Here is a 15,863-nt window from a genome sequence, read left to right on the forward strand (position 1 = left end):
TTTCGCCAACAATGAAAAATTTGGAATCCATTGTCTGCAGTAGGACGTAATACCTAAAAAGGCACGTACATCTCTCTGGGTTTTTGGCACAGTCATTCGGGAAATCGCTGCGATTCTCTCTGGGGTCAACCTTCTCCCTTCTTTTGACAATAAGTGACCTAAGTAGGTAACTTCTTGGCAGCAATATTGTAGCTTAGAAGGCGATACTTTGTGATGTAAATCATGTAGATAATGCAATAATGATACTGTAGCCGTTTTGCAAATAGCTTCTGTATCAGCCGCCACTAGTAGGTCGTCAACGTATTGAATCAAAGCCGCACCCGTTGGTAACACAAAGGCCTCAAGCTGACTCTTAAGTGCTTGACTGTAGATTGACGGACTCTCACAGTAGCCTTGTGGAGCGCGTTTTAGCCTAAAACTGCGACCACCTAAGGAAAATCCGAATAGGTCTCTGCTTTCCTCAGCAATCGGGATACTAAAGAAAGCATTCTTTAGATCGATCACCGTGAACCAGGAGGCTGAGGCCGGAATCATTGTTAGCAAGGCCGTGATATCAGGGACCACGGGAAATTTTGGAATCACTATTTTATTGACTTCTCTCAAATCTATTACAAAACGATACACAGGAGGTTTGGATGGATCAGTTCGTTTCAAAATAGGCAATACAGGGCTATTACACACGTTTCCACGAGTTTCTTCAACAACACCTTTTCCAATTAGATCATGAACGATCGCTAACAGCGCCCGCTCACCATCAAGAGAGATACGATATTGAGGTAAACGTGGTAATCGCACATTTGGTTTCAATTGAATCACATAAGGTGGAATGTCTAACAGACCCACATCATTGGGACCTGTGGCCCATAGAGACGCAGGAAGGGAACTCAATTCCGGTGGGAATTTATCGATCGACAAGTACATAGGAGAGATCACTCTCCGACCTAACGTGAGCTCCACTCCCTCGGGAGAGCAATACAAAGTCGCATATAGTCGTTTCAACAAATCCAGACCCAAAAGATTCTCACCACAGCCGGTAGATAGAATCAGTGGAGCCTCCAGCTCACGCGGGCCAATCGTAAGGGGCAAAGGGCTAGAGACAGGATTACTAACAGGGGCGCCAGAGAATCCAACGGAAACGTTCGTTAAGCCAGACAAAGGTGCGCCAGGGAGTTTCGAATGCATGATGGAACTTTTCGTCGCACCAGTGTCTAACAGAAAAGGCTCAACTACGCCCGATGTAGCCACTGCAACGTAAGGCCCACTCTGATCAACCGGAACTGATACTACTCCCTCTCTTTGTCGGTGGCTGTCCTAGTAATGGTCGTTTGCAACAGTCTCATGTTCTACGTAATAATCGTCCACATTATATTGTGCAGATCGAACTGACCCTGCATTTCGCTGGTCAAAACAATTATTCGTATCTGATTGATTTTGATGGCGATCAATCTGATTTTGGGGTGCACCGCGACCTCTACCTCGTGATGCCTGTTGAGGACCACCACCACGGTTTCCTCGTATTGACACACCATTTAGACGGTCCCGTAAAGCAGGACAATCATATTTCATGTGTCCCTCTCTTCTACAATATGCGCACTGATTATACCCAAGTGAAGACCTATAGTCAGAGTTGTCAGAGCGCGACTGCATCCTATCGGGCTGTGCTCGTGGTCGATACTGCTGTTGCGAATCATTTTGATTTGATCGTGGAGGATATGCTTGCTGCAACAAAACCTTCGTTTTGAGCTCCTTCGTTTTCTTATCTACACGATCACTTTCTTCCTTTTCCCTATTCTCATAGTATTGAGCCGTTGACAATATCTGTGCAGTGGTTGAAACCGCCCATGCACTTTCTGAATTCTTCAATTTCTTGCTTAGCTCAGGCAACAAATTCGACACGAACTTGTCGACAAATAACCGCTGACCTCCCTCGGAGCCCATGTCCTGACCGCTGTGATCGACAAACGCTTCTTCAAACCTTGTAAAGAAATCCGAGACACTCTCGTCTTTCTTTTGTTTACAGGCTGATAACTTATCCCAGTTCACCCTCATCGCTGGCATGAGAGTTTTCATGAGCGTAATTATTTTCTGCGGTAAATCTAAGATCAACTGCTCAGGCTTAGCCCCACCGACTTGCAATGCATCAGCTGCTATCAGTGCAGCCCAATCACCACCTAACTCATTTGCGTGGTTTGCTTGGCGAATTTTCGCCCAAACTGGTTGTGGTACGACATTACCAAACAACATGTCGATATCGGCAAGGTTCATAACAGAAGCTTCCACTAATTGGGATAGCTCCTTATAATAACCAGCCGGATTCTTACGCGGATCAGGCAAGGATTGCTTCACTTGCAAAACTTCTGATCGTTTCCATGGGAGGTGTATCCACACTCTTCGGAAATGCGGTAAAACCGCAGGGTTAGCTTGCGGATCACCAGGCACCCAAAGTGGCGGAACCTCTCGCATAGGGTACTGACCAGGAGCCGCTTTCCAATTCTCAGTAATTTACAACAAGGGGTGGTGATGGACAGAGTCTCTGAATTAAGCAGAGTACTCTCACCCAGTCAAGAGATCAGGGCTAGATCCAACACCGTTTTTTAGCTCATTGCACCATCCCAGTTTCAGAACCTGGCTGTATGCAAATTAGTCTGTCCCTGGCCCAGTGCATCATGGGAACAGGGCAGACCAGACTACAAAAGCCAATTCTTACACTGGGAAGGAAACAAGCTTCCGGGGACCGGTTTCTGCCATTTCAGGCGTCTTCGGCCCGGCTTGCTTGAATCCTGATGGTGCAATGAGCAAGGGACTCACATCTGAGTATACCCTTCCACGCTTAGGGTGGACAAAATAATTTACAACAACTGGGTAGGAGTGTTCTGCTTAATTCAGATACTCTGTCCATCACCACCCCCTGTTATGAATCGTTTTGGCCACCACAAGTGATCTTTGGACTGGGTAAGAGTGGTCTGCTTAATTCAGACACTCTGTTCATCACCACCCCCTTTTCTGTATCGTTTTTGGCCACTATAGGTGTGGCAGGGTATACTCAGACATGAGTCCCTTTCTCACTGCTCCATCAGGATTCAAGCAAGCCGGGCCGAAGAGGCTGAAATGCCAGAAACCGGTCCCCGGTAGCTTGTCTCCTTTCTGGTGAAGAATTGGCTTGGTAGTTTGGTCTGCCCTGTTCCCATGATGCACTGGGCCAGGGACAGACTAATTTGCATATAGCCAGGTTCTGAGCTGGGATGGGGCAGTGAGATAAATAACGGTGATGGATCAAGCCCTGATCTTTGGACTGGGTAAGAGTGGTCTGCTTAATTCAGACACTCTGTTCATCACCACCCCCTTTTCTGTATCGTTCCAATTCTCAGTGGCACCTTTAAACGATACTTGAGAATGCACGGTGGATCTAAATGCTAACAAACGCTCCAAGGCACGTCGTACATCATCCCCTACAATCATACCATTCGAAAAGTGACTCTGGAGTTCAGTTATATCGGGTGGTACAATGTCTACATCATTATACCACTCTTCCCTCAAAAAGTTACACATTTCTTCGAACACGAATGTCTGCGTAGGCTCATTAAACTGAGAAAACGTGTCGAAGACCACACGTGGAGTGTAGTTAGCAGGGTGTCTTATCCATCTATGTGCCATAGTCACTAACGTCTCTTTCTCCCTTCCACTAGGGATCTGACTCCGTCTCTGAGGAGTTTCGGAAAGATCAGACGGGAATAACTGACCAGAAAGCGGTGAATAAAGAGTAGCAACAGTGTTAGGGATACGATTACGAACAGAAGGAGAAGAAGAAAGAAGAGCAGGAGCAATAACATTAGAAGCGAAGGAAGGCATAGTAGAAACAGACAAGATAGTCGGAGTACCAGGAATAGCAGATTGAGGAGGTACAAGTACAGGAGCAGTAGGAACAAGGACAGGTGGTGGGACACACGTAGGATTAACAACGGGCTGACCCGCAGCCGCTGGAACAACAGGAGGAACTACAGGAGGAGCTACAAGAGGAGCTACAGGAGCCGTAGCACCCTGCGCATAAGGAGGTGGCGATTTCATTAAATACGCTAACAAGGAATCCTCCTTCGAATCTTCCTCTTTCTTATCTAGACCAGTCGGTATAACCGGATAACATTTATCTACACTCATATGATGTAATCTAGTGGAAACTTCCATTTCTTTTTCTTCTTTTTCTCGTTTACTTTGTTGTACAACTTGCATTATCGGAACAAACCCTTCTCTTCGATCCTTTTTAAGCTGTTTGATTTCTTTCTGCTTGGCCTCTGTACGCCACAGCCGAAAAGAATCAAACATAGCTGGCCTAGCTTTCTTTTGAAATAATTTAGCTTCAAGATTATCTAAAATCGTAAGTTCAAAACTTCCATGTGGTGGCCAACTAAGGACACAGTCTTTTTTCGTGTAGCGGACCCAGTATTCATTATAGATAATAGGACCCACACCATGTCGACTGTAGAGCTCATATATCGGAGTTCCAACTGGAGGTATCGGACACGAGTCCTCCGACCGGGAATCCATTGCGCAACATTTGAAGATACCAAACAAACCACTATGGCTAGGCATCGTGCACACTAACCTAGTATCAAACTTCAAGGGTTACCGAAGTGCTAAATCTTCGTGTAAGACAAAACCCTCGGTTTTTGGCAATTGCAACTGTCAAATAAATACTAAGAACCACAACTAAGAACCACAAATGCAATGGAACCATGCAATACAACAAAGCCTTAAAAGGCTGCAACAAAGCTCGGTGAGCTAATACAACAAAGCCTTGAAAGGCTACAACAAAGCTTTAAGAAGCTAGAACAACCACTAAGGACTTGGAGCGACCCACAAATACTTAACTCAGAACTTCATTGGCGTCACCAGGAAGGCCCGTCTATCGTCTCGCTTGTACGTAAGGTCTGCGCCGGGCGTCGAAGACAGGTCGACAGTCAGGGCATCGGTCCGTCGCAGCCGTCAGGAGGCGGGAATCTTCGCAGGGAAAATCTTCGGGCCACTTATTTCGACAACAGGATCGATGAAGCTGGGTGCACCTTCCCTCGGAGATTTCACACGAAGTTCCTCACGATCGTCAGGCTTTGGACCGGTACCGCTGATGTCGCCCGACGTTGGGCGCCAACTGAAGGACTGGACTTTTAACAGAACCAGCGGTGCCAGGGAACAACACCTATAACCTTCATGGGATACCTGTTTCGGCGCACAATGACAGAGACACGGGACACTTCCTTTGGCGTCAAAGATCAGCGTTTATTTACTGCAGGGAAACAAGAGTCATTAGAAGTACATCGGCATGTAGGTTCTGCGAGTCTGCTTCCAATTGCATATATGGGTCGCTCTCTTTTATACAAAATGTTGCCATTGCACAACATGCGAACAAAAGTTTACAATTCAGTTCCCACAGTAAACTTCAAAAGGGTCGCTTTCATGTGTTCAGAATCCCGGAACATAATTACAGTAGCAATGCCGGTTCCCAACTGTAAAAGTACATCTTCCCACCATTAGGCACACCCATTAGAGTTGTAAATGACCAAGAAAAAGAGACAAGAGCAGCTGCAAGGAAGTCAGACACGTGTAGAGAAAAGAGTGTGGGGGTAATATCGGAAGCATGATCGTAGGATCAAAGAGCTGGGTCCCATCGCCTGCACGGCTGTCACAATAGACCGGCACGACCAGATTACCTTCAAGCTGAGCCATCTGCCTTCGCTGTGTCATTCCTCCGGCCATAAAGACGCATGAAAGGAATATGCGTCTTCCGCAAGGCTTGGGAACTAGAGGGTCAGGGGGCGAACAGTTACCTGCTCGCTGACTACGTGAGGGCAAGAAACAAAATGGATGCCGTATCTAAAATGGAACCCGAGGGTTCAGATGAAAAACACGTAATATTAGGCGAACCCTATCAGGTAGTGTAGCGAAAATGCGTACACTTATCGAACTCGCCATTTACGGTTCGTAGATACCAAACTCGTCCATATTCGGTAATGCCCAGAACGTCGTAATAATTTTTACGGAACCTCATCGTATCGTATCTTGTTACTGAAAAAACATTTTTATATAAGGGGCATTCGCACTTGTAGATCAGCAATACTGAAATCTCTCGATCGAAATGAACAACTCAACTGCATCTAGTAAAAGTTATAACTGTGTATGAAAAATCAGTAAAGCTTGGCCTGAGGGGAGACCCATCATAGCACTCTAGAGTCCATGTCTCATACAGGTCATACAGCGGACCATTTCCGTCCCGCCTCGATTTTATTGTATCATATTAATATCCAATAAGTCCGATGAACTGAGGTGCTAAGCCCAATAGGTCCCTCCGAGACTCCGTCGCACAACACAGACAACTTGTTTCACAGTCGAATCTCATCATTTCTTGTCACTTTAATACGTTTAAATGAGTTATATAACTAATGCAGTCAACAACTGATATTTTAAAATGTGTACATGTTTCTTTCAAAACAAGTATAATTAATGTTGCAAGCTTATTGTTATGGTTTTAACTAACTAAAACTATAGAGAATATTTGAGGTACGTAAAGAGTTACTTATTTGTCAAGGGCACTCTTCAACATGTTGGTCAAGCAGTACAAATTACAGCCATCTGAAAAAACAAGATCACAATGCCCTTATCATATTCTAAGAGTGGTACAAGGAGCACAGTAATACAATAGTTTAAGCACTAACTATGGAGGTAGGTCCTTTGTGATAGATGTGGAAAGAAACATGTCCATCATCTGTACCATGCCAGTGAATAGGTCAATCTAAATTTCTGTGCAACCTGTGTGGATCTGTTAATGTTCATACAGAGCATGCTTTGTTTCATTTTCGTAGTCCATCCGTTACAGTGCAGCATAATGCCTGTACGAGAGTTACTGTACCGCAGAATGTCTGACCTTCGTTTACTGAGCATACAGACTAAAAGCTGTAATCTTTGCTGCATATGATCTTTGTCATTTATGTTTGACTGCTCTATGAGCTCTTGTCCTTTTAAGGTCGAGCATTTGAGACATCTTGTATATAGTTTAGGATATACTTATTTGTGTATGTACTTTGTGGGTTCTGGAGATCAGCCCTAGGACTTGTCTGCTTCCGCTTCAGGATTTTTTTTCTGTTCCATTGCCTCTATTTGACTGTCTTGATAGAAAACGACCAGCAGAGGTCAGTAAAATACAGAATCACTTTAGCATTTTCTAGATTCCAGTCCATAGAAACTGTCTTCACCGAGTCCCAGTAGACAATAATATATTATTCAAATCTTGTATTTTCAGTGATATGGCCACCGAAGGCACTAATTTTGAATTAAAAAAAGAGGCTTGAACTATACCATTTCCAGCTGAAAGGCAACATTTGTTTTCATGTCTTCCCATACCTGGCGTGTCACGCATGTTGGTGCTTACTTTCCCTCCATGTTAAAGAACAGTAGCTGTTTCAGCACCCGGGCTAATGTGCTGCATAGCTAAATACATATAAGGTCCCAAAGGCGAGACCGATTGCATTGCAAATGCTTGTTCTCTTTTCTCTTCCCCCGTCTGTCTTGCACAGTCTCCCTTTCACTTTTTCCACCCCACTATGACGCCATTTACAAATCTTCATCTTCTGAGCAGGAATTGAATGATGCCTCAAGAAAGGCATAAAACGCCTTATGTGGGTGCATTCAGAAGAAAAACACTCTGAACCTGCAATAATGGAAATATCAGTATCTATTTCGAATGAACTTAAAAATATTTTTAAAGAAAAGATCTCTTTATCTGGAAAAAAAGCACGCCCTGCCTGAACTCTGAGGCAAGAGCAGCCTGTACCAATATTTCCATCTGTGAGATGAGGCAATAAATCCCTAAAGAAGGGGTTGTCCTAACCAGGTTTATTTATCATTTGCAACTTCTGATCCATTGGTTGCATCTTTCTCACTTTATATTCATTTAACACTTTTCAGACAGGGCAGCGTGGTCCTGAAAAAAGCTTCTACTGGGGCAGAAACATCTTAGCACTCCCTGGGTCTACCCCACCTCTTTAACGCCTTAGCTGCGACCGTTATTTCAGCCAAGTGCTGGGCGTTCCAAAGAGTGGGCGCATTTGAGGGTTCTACTGGGGAAGAAACATCTTAGCACTCCCTGGGTCTACCCCACCTCTCCCTACCACCGGGGGACACAATAAGCAGCACATACCATCCAACAGTAGGTATTTTAAGTCGCACTCATTCCCCTCTGCATCAGAGCCCATCATCTGAAAGCAGCACTCATCATATGGCACCCCATATGACATAGTGCAATACCTCACAAGGTTCCTTATACAGGTAGTATCTTTCACCTAATGATGCCCTGAGCCAGGTGGGGCCCATGATGAAGCATGCCACCTACTGGGTGGGCAATGGCTTTCCGCCCTTTCAGTAGTGGATGCTCATATTGTAAAGTGCTGGGGCAGGGGGAGAGGGGACACAAACAAAAAAACAGAATTATAAATATATAAAATTGCACTTACCTGCTCCGACAGCCGCTGCCCTTTTCCTTATTCCCGCCTCTCGGACGTCTAGAAACTGACAAATACTGCGTAGGCGTCCAGATCCTTGTAGGGTCAGAGAATTGCTCTCCTTCGTAATATGCCTCATTGGCATCTTTCTGATGCCACTGGTGGGGGTATGAGTCCTCGCAGAAAGGGTCATATGATTCCTTAAAGATAAGCCTGATTTCCACCTATGTTCTAAATAGTGTGCAGCTTGGTTAATCGTAATTCAAGCATGTGAATCTATGATGAAGAAAATGCTACTTATCCATGACTTCAGTTCTGATAGATAAATCTGCCTGTTGATTCCTCACCTTTTGAATTACCGCTTGCGCCGGCATTCCACGGAAACTTTTTCCTAACTCTGCCATGTCAACGAGGACGTCACAATGGCTCGGCTCGCGACTTCATATGATGTAATTGGAGCCATAAGAAGACCTCGTCGGCTTTGTGGTGCCGCCGCCGCCGATCCCGAAGTTGCACTTCAGGAGGGAGGCCCAGAGGCTGCTGGATGATGAGGAGTACCACCAGCAGGATCAGGCGAAGAGGGTATAATTCTCGACTCCGTGGATGACTTTGAGGGCCTTCAGGAGGTCAGTGGCTTGCAAACTTCCCTGGAGTGGGAGCTTTCTTTCCCGAAAGCCTCGTCTTCACAGGACATTGCTCCAAAGCATTCCATCATCAAGAAGACTGCTGACCTATTGGATATACAATTGCCCACGGTTGAGGTCAAGTCAAATATTCTGACTCGGGCGTTACATTCACCTTCTGTTGTTGAACCTTTGCTGCCTTTCAACGAGGCTTTGATGGATCCAATTTTGGAGGCGTGGCAGAATCCCTTATCTGCCCCTTCTGTATCAAGGACAGTGGCGAGACGATACAAGCCTGCTCCGGTGATCCAGTCTTCCTTACTGCCCACCCTTCGCCGGAGAGCTTGGTGGTTCAGGCTTCTTGTTCTACTAAGCAGGCAGCTGGGTCTTTCCCCACCACTCTGTGAGATGAGGCAATAAATGATAGGGACTCAAGAAAATTGGAGTAGTCTGCCAAAAAGGTTTTCTACTAGGCAAGAATGACCTTAAAATCGACTGCCAAGTGTCTGTTGGGGCGGTATATGCGTGCCTTGATGGACTCTGCTAAAGAGGTGGCTCCTAAACTGCCTGAGGATGACCGTGGTCACTTTTAGGAAGTGTTAGCAGGCCACAGGCAGGCACAGGTCAGGTGATTGTCAGGGCTGGATACGGTGGACTAGGTCGCCAGGGTGCTGGGCTCCTCTGTGGCTGCCAGGAGACATGCCTCTCTCAGGTCTTCGGGGTTTTCTCCGGATGTGCAGGCTGTTCTGCTTGATCTGCCTTTTGATGGGTCCAGACTTTTTGGTACGAAATCGGATTCTGCTCTGCAACGTTTCAAGGACAGTAGGGCTACTGCAACATCTTGGGCCTGCAGTCCCTGCCTAGGGGCTATGGATTCAGGAGGTTTGAGGTTTTAGGAAGGTACTTCCTTACGAGGCCGTCAGCAGCAGCTGCAGAACCCAGTGTACAAGTCACACAGAGGAAAGGACAGGGTAAGGATCTTGAACTTTTACATCAGGCAGGAAAAGTTCAAGATGTTGACCTGGCTCATGTTTCTCTGGCACTGCAACAGGAAGACTGGATGGTGTTGATTGATTTGCAGGATGCGTATTTTCATTTTCTCATCCTGAAGTTGCATCGTAAGTATCTCCGCTTTACAGTGGAATATCAACAGTTTGCGGTCCTTCCGTTCAGGCTTACATCTGCACCACAGGTCTTCACGAAGGTGATGGCGGTGGTAGCAGCTCATCTAAAAAGGTTGGGAGTTGCTGTTTTCCCCTATTTGGATGACTGGCTGCTCAAAGCTAAGTCTTCATGATTTGTGCTGCATCATCTGCTAATGACAACGCAGCTATTGTTCGACTTGGGTTTCGCTATAAATGTACCCAAATCTCACCGGGTGCCTTCTCAGCGCAACCTGTTCATGGGGGCAGTACTGGGCACTACTGTGTGTCGAGCTTTTCCGCCTCCAGAGGTTTCTCGACATTCAGGAAATTATTCCTTTGTTTCATGATGGGGCAGTTGTTCCGGTCCTGAAGGTTCTACGCCTGTCCAGTCTGTTCGCTTCTTCATGCTGTTGGTCAACCATGCACGCTGGCACATGAGGGCCCTCCCGTGGTGTCTCCGCAGGCAGTGGTATCAGCACAATGGAGATCTCAGGGAGGTGGTCAGAATCTTCAGGGACAGTGCAGCGGAGCTGTCTTGGTGGAGTGTTTCGGACAACCTGTCTCAAGGGAAGCCTTTTCAACCTTCTCCCCCGGTGGCCACAGTGATCACGGATGCCTCCACTCTAGGGTGGGGAGCACATCTGGGGGACCTGGAGGTCAAGGGTCTTTGGTTTCCAGGGGAAAGGTTGCTCCACATCAACCTTCTAGAATTGCGGACAATACGTTTGGCTCTCAAGGCCTTGCTTCCCTCCCTTTGCGGTCAGTCAATTTAAGTCCTGACGGACAACACTACGCGATGTGGTATATCAACAAGCAGGGAGGGGTAGGGTCGTATCGTCTCTGCAGAGAGGCTCTGCAGCTCTGGTCCTGAGTTTAGGACCACTAGATTTGTGTAATTGCAAATCATCTGGCCGGGGTGCTGAACGTGCATGCATGCAACATAACATAACTATTAACAGACAGTCTCAGTCGGCAATACTCAGCCGACCACGAGTGGAGGCTTCACCCGCAGGTGATTCGCCGCATCTTTAGGTTGTGGGTGTGTCCTCTGTTTGCCACTCAAGAGAACGCACATTACCCATTGTTCTGCAGTCTCCAGTATCCGATGCGGGGAGCTCTGAGGGACGCTTTTCAACTGGTTTGGAGCTTTCGGCTTCCTTATGCCTTTCCTCCCATACCCTTGATTCCTCGGATTCGACGGAAGATTCGCCAATACTGGGCCCACTCAAGTTAGATTGATTTTCCTGGATTGGCCAAGAAGGGTGTGGTACACAGGTTTTCTTCACCTGTCATCGCACCCTCTGCTCTGTTTTCCTCTCAGGGCAGACCTCCTCTCGCAGGTTTTACACCCCACCTCCAGAGCCTGCACATTCATGCCTGGAGATTGAACGGGGCAACCTGAGTTCTTTCTGCCTCCCACCGGATGTGGTGGATGTTATTTTATCGTCCAGGAGACACTCCACCAAATCTGTTTATTCCTCTAGATGGGCCAGGTTTGTTAAATGGTTAAATGGTGTGGTGAGAGTTCAATTGATCCTTTGAAGGCCCATTCTTCAGAGGTAGTTATTTTTTCACTTTCTTTGGCCCAGCAAGGTTGTGCTGTGGTGACGTTTAAGGGCTAGTTGTCGACCTTCCTTAGTTTGCTGGACCAGCCGTCTTTATTTAAGTTCCCCATTGTCATGAAGTTCACTAAGGGCCTCACCAAAAGGTTTCCTTCCATTCCCTTCATAATGCCTCAGTGGGATTTGAATGTAGTTCTTACATTTCTGACGGGGTCTTCTTTTGAGCCTCTTCATAGTTGCCCTTTGAGGCTGCTTTCTTTTAAGACTATTTTTCTGGTGGCTGTCACTTCGGCCAGGAGGGTGAGTGAGCTGCAGGCTCTTAGTTCTAATTCTCCTTTTACTACTATCCATGCAGGCAGGATGGTTCTTAGGACCAGGGCAGCTTTCCTGCCTAAGGTGGTTTCTCCTTTCCACCTGGGACAGTCTTGCCTACCTTCCATCCTGAGGCCCTTCCAAGGAGGAGGAGAGACTTCACTGCCTGGACCCTCGAAGGGCGGTCAGCTTCTATCTGAACAGAACCAGGACTCCAGGTTGGACGACCAGCTGTTCGTTGGTGTTGTGGGAAAGATGAAGGGCAAAGCCGTCCACAAGAGAACGCTGTCCAGATGGATCATCTTGTGTATCAAGATATGCTACATCCTGGCCAAGAGGAGCTGCCTGAATGTATCAGAGCTCATTCTACTAGAACAAAGTCTTCCACATCTGCTTTGGCTAGAGGTGTTCCTGTGGTGGACATTTGTAAGGCTGCTACATGGGCCTCCCTCCACACTTTCGCGAAGTATTATTGCTTGGATTCTGAGGTGAGGAGGGAATGCTTGCGCAAGGGGTAATTCAGAAAGTGAGGAATCCACAGGCAGAAACTGTATCCACCAGAAAAAGCGCTCCCGAAGGTAAGTAACTTGTTCTTCTTCATCACTCATATTTAGATGCTACCGTGAACTTTGAAACAAGCTCTCTGAATTCTTGAGAAGGAAGCATTCTGATGAGTGTTGCAACCCAGGCCCCTCCACCTCGCTGACTGGACTGTGGAGTGGTGAATGAGGTGGATGAGCTCTGTGATTTCTTTACCATTTGTTTCCAGTGCAAATTGCTGCTTTTAGATAGTGCTATGATAATATCGACTCTCGGGCATTCGCAGCCTGGTGTTGTGAAATAATTCAAGCATGCGAATCCCTGGGAGATACCAATGTTGAAGCAGTGTAGTTACAGGTAAGTGCCTTTTACTTACTAACAGCCCTTTAACCTTTCCTGCTAAGTCCCTTCCTTCCCTTTATATCCCATAGTTCATATCTTTCAAATCAGACAGTGAGCCCTTTTGGGAATTTATGAATGAAAATTAGCAGCTTGAAATCAGTGTATATTGGCCATGAAACATATTTTAATTTTTGACGACTTCACCTTAAACATCTTAAGATAGTCGGGCAGACATGCCTAGGGTTTTTTCAGTGCCTGGACCATCTCCTTTGCCCCCTTTCCTTGGCCACTTACAAGTATCTCTGGATTAGGTTACTTGCCCTTCATGACACCGTATGCTGACAATCTCTGTATTTGTGTCTTTGCAGAGACCTGCATTTTGTAAAGATGACATCTTCCCATTTCCGATGGACGTAGGGACATTCTATCGCGAGTTCCAGAACCCGCCGCAGCTGAGCAGCCTCTCTGTCGACATCGGAGCTCAGTCCATGGCCGAGGACCTGGTACGAGCAGTCACAACAGACAGTACAAAGCAGGTTCCCTCCCTCTGTGCAGATGCACACATGCCGGTACATGCCCCTAATATGCATGTATCCCACTCATCTTGTATTGAGCTATTATGAAGGGGAAGTCCTATGAGGGCCGATGGCTGGGTGAGGTGACGAGCGGTGAAGATTGACTGCGAGGGAAGCGTCTGTACAGGAGGTGTGCGGACTGACTTCAGGGGAAGGTGAGAGAGAGGAGATGGAAGTTAAGATAGTGGAGTGGTGAGGAGTGACTGGAGCTGTTCTAGGGAAGAAAACACTAACCCGGTGAGAAGGGCAAAGGAGAGAGTGAAAGAATGGGTGCTGGAGAAGCTGTAGGCCAGGAGAGGAGTGAAAGCTAACTTGGAGGAGAAGGGTACAGTCTGCAGTGGGGAGTGGTGACTGTAGGTGCAGTTGTGACACACAAGAGGTAAAGATTGCAGGATACACTGTTATAGACTAGAGGAGCTGGCTGCCTGCCCAGAGATTAAAGCACTGATTCTGAGGGTCTTTCACAGTAGAGTGTTGAAGACTGCAGGGCAAGCTGGCATGCAGTAGAAAGAGAGGTAAGCTAAAATGAAGTGAGGATACAGAAGAGGGTGAAAAATTGGGGGTGGTTACCCTAAACAAATGGTGAGGTTTGACTCTAGAGGAGATAAGAAAACAGGTGCATCTACTGACTACAAGCATTTGATGTAGATCAATTTTTTTTTCTAAATATTTATTTATTCATGTGTTCGGTCTTTTAACAACCATTACACAAAAGCAAAACATTTTACAGCGTAAAAACATCCCAGTAAAAATAATTTATAAAAAATGTTAACAATTTATCCTTATTCTACATTCAATGTACTTTGAGTAAAATGTCAGTTATCCATCATAAAAGCAATGTATAAGACTATGATTCTTTAACAGCTCGTTTTCTTTACAAGTTTTTGTAGTTGCTGGTTATTTATAGACTGTTTGGATTTCCACTGGAATTTGACCTAGTTCCTTTAAATACTGATTTTAAATTTGTACCCCCCTGCAAACTAGTGGGGGTTGAGGTCCCTCCTAGCCAGGTGATTACTGCTTCTCTGCATGTTTGAATATTCATGTTATTAAATATTTCTTTTAATAATAACTTTCTTTCTTTTAATAACTTTGGGCACGCACAGAAAATATAGAAAAAACAACAATGCCCCTGCGCTATACACAATAAATAATTGGATAGTACTGATGTAAGTTTGTATAAGAAAATGGTGGAGGTTATTAGGACAAATCTAAACATTTAGTAGAACTCCGAGAATGAGTATATATGAACGAAAAAGCATTGGTGGATAAACAGTCTGTTCTTGGTGTAGTCACTTCTGTTTATTGTTTCATTTCACAATCCTGTTTATTGTTCCATTTCACAAGCCATTTCACAAGCCTGTTTATTGTTCCATTTCACGAGCCAACACGTGTTTCATCGCAGGAAACAAACTGCGAATCTTCAGGGCTGGATAGAAACATAAAATACATATTTGCGAACATGTTCTATTCATGAACATATAAAGGTAGTGACTTAATCGTGTCAACCGGAGTGACAAAAAGCATGCCATTTGAGTGACTCTGTGTCAGTGTGACGAGAAATCACTAACTTGGTGACATATGTGAATAGAGGATGGGTTAAATAAAAACAAAGGACGAAAAGCACTGGCCGGATCGAAAGGTGAAGTGGCAAGGTGAAAAAGTGTTGTATTTTTTAAAAAAAGGACGGCATCCCAAGTGACTTGTACGCGATATTGTTGAAAGCAAAGGGAAGAATGGTAGTATAAATTTCAATTTCCATCATTTGCGCGTCCGACATTGTGCACATTGTTTAATAAATAATTAACTTTTATAAAAAGGTATGTTCTGAAAACTTGTGCACTTATTTCCAAGAACTTTTGTCTCACTTTAGTGTGAGATGACAAATCTATTGTGTAGATATTGTACCTGGAATAAATTACTTCTAGGATACTTCTAGGATTGGACGCATTCATTCGGATATCTAATCCTTAATCGTTTTATTAAAAAGAAATTGGGGGAGAAGGCCGGTCAGTGTGTAGACTCTGTTGAGTGTCTACAAGAGAAAATGGAGAATGAAAGAGAAATAAGACAAGGGAGGTAGACTAAAAGAATCAGCTGGGTGCTAACAAAAATGCTCTGGATTACTAGGTTATACGAGGGGGCTTTCCTGTTAAAGTTATCCGCTATTGATTGTAACGGTGGTCATGGTTGAAGAGATGTTAATGAAATTACATGACACTCACCCTCGTAGCAAACGTTACAGGTAAAAAATAAGTTTGAGTAAAAAGCCCCCGTC

The 15,863-nt window shown here is 45.4% G+C and overlaps 1 protein-coding gene across 6 annotated transcripts in view; it reads left to right on the top strand.

Annotated features, from left to right (window-relative positions):
• ATG13 (autophagy related 13) overlaps window positions 1-15,863 on the top strand; it is a 280,382-nt gene that overhangs the window by 237,018 nt on the left and 27,501 nt on the right. For 4 of the 6 annotated variants that reach the window (XM_078684414.1, XM_078684417.1, XM_078684415.1 and 1 more), the window contains one exon: window positions 13,379-13,579. In XM_078684414.1, coding sequence (XP_078540540.1) covers window positions 13,379-13,579 — 201 coding nt within the window. The remainder of the gene's footprint in view (window positions 1-13,378; window positions 13,580-15,863) is intronic. The other 2 variants (XM_078684413.1, XM_078684416.1) reach the window with 1 other exon arrangement.

Source organism: Lissotriton helveticus, chromosome 3_2 (assembly GCF_964261635.1).
Source record: "Lissotriton helveticus chromosome 3_2, aLisHel1.1, whole genome shotgun sequence".
Classification (NCBI taxonomy): domain Eukaryota; kingdom Metazoa; phylum Chordata; class Amphibia; order Caudata; family Salamandridae; genus Lissotriton; species Lissotriton helveticus.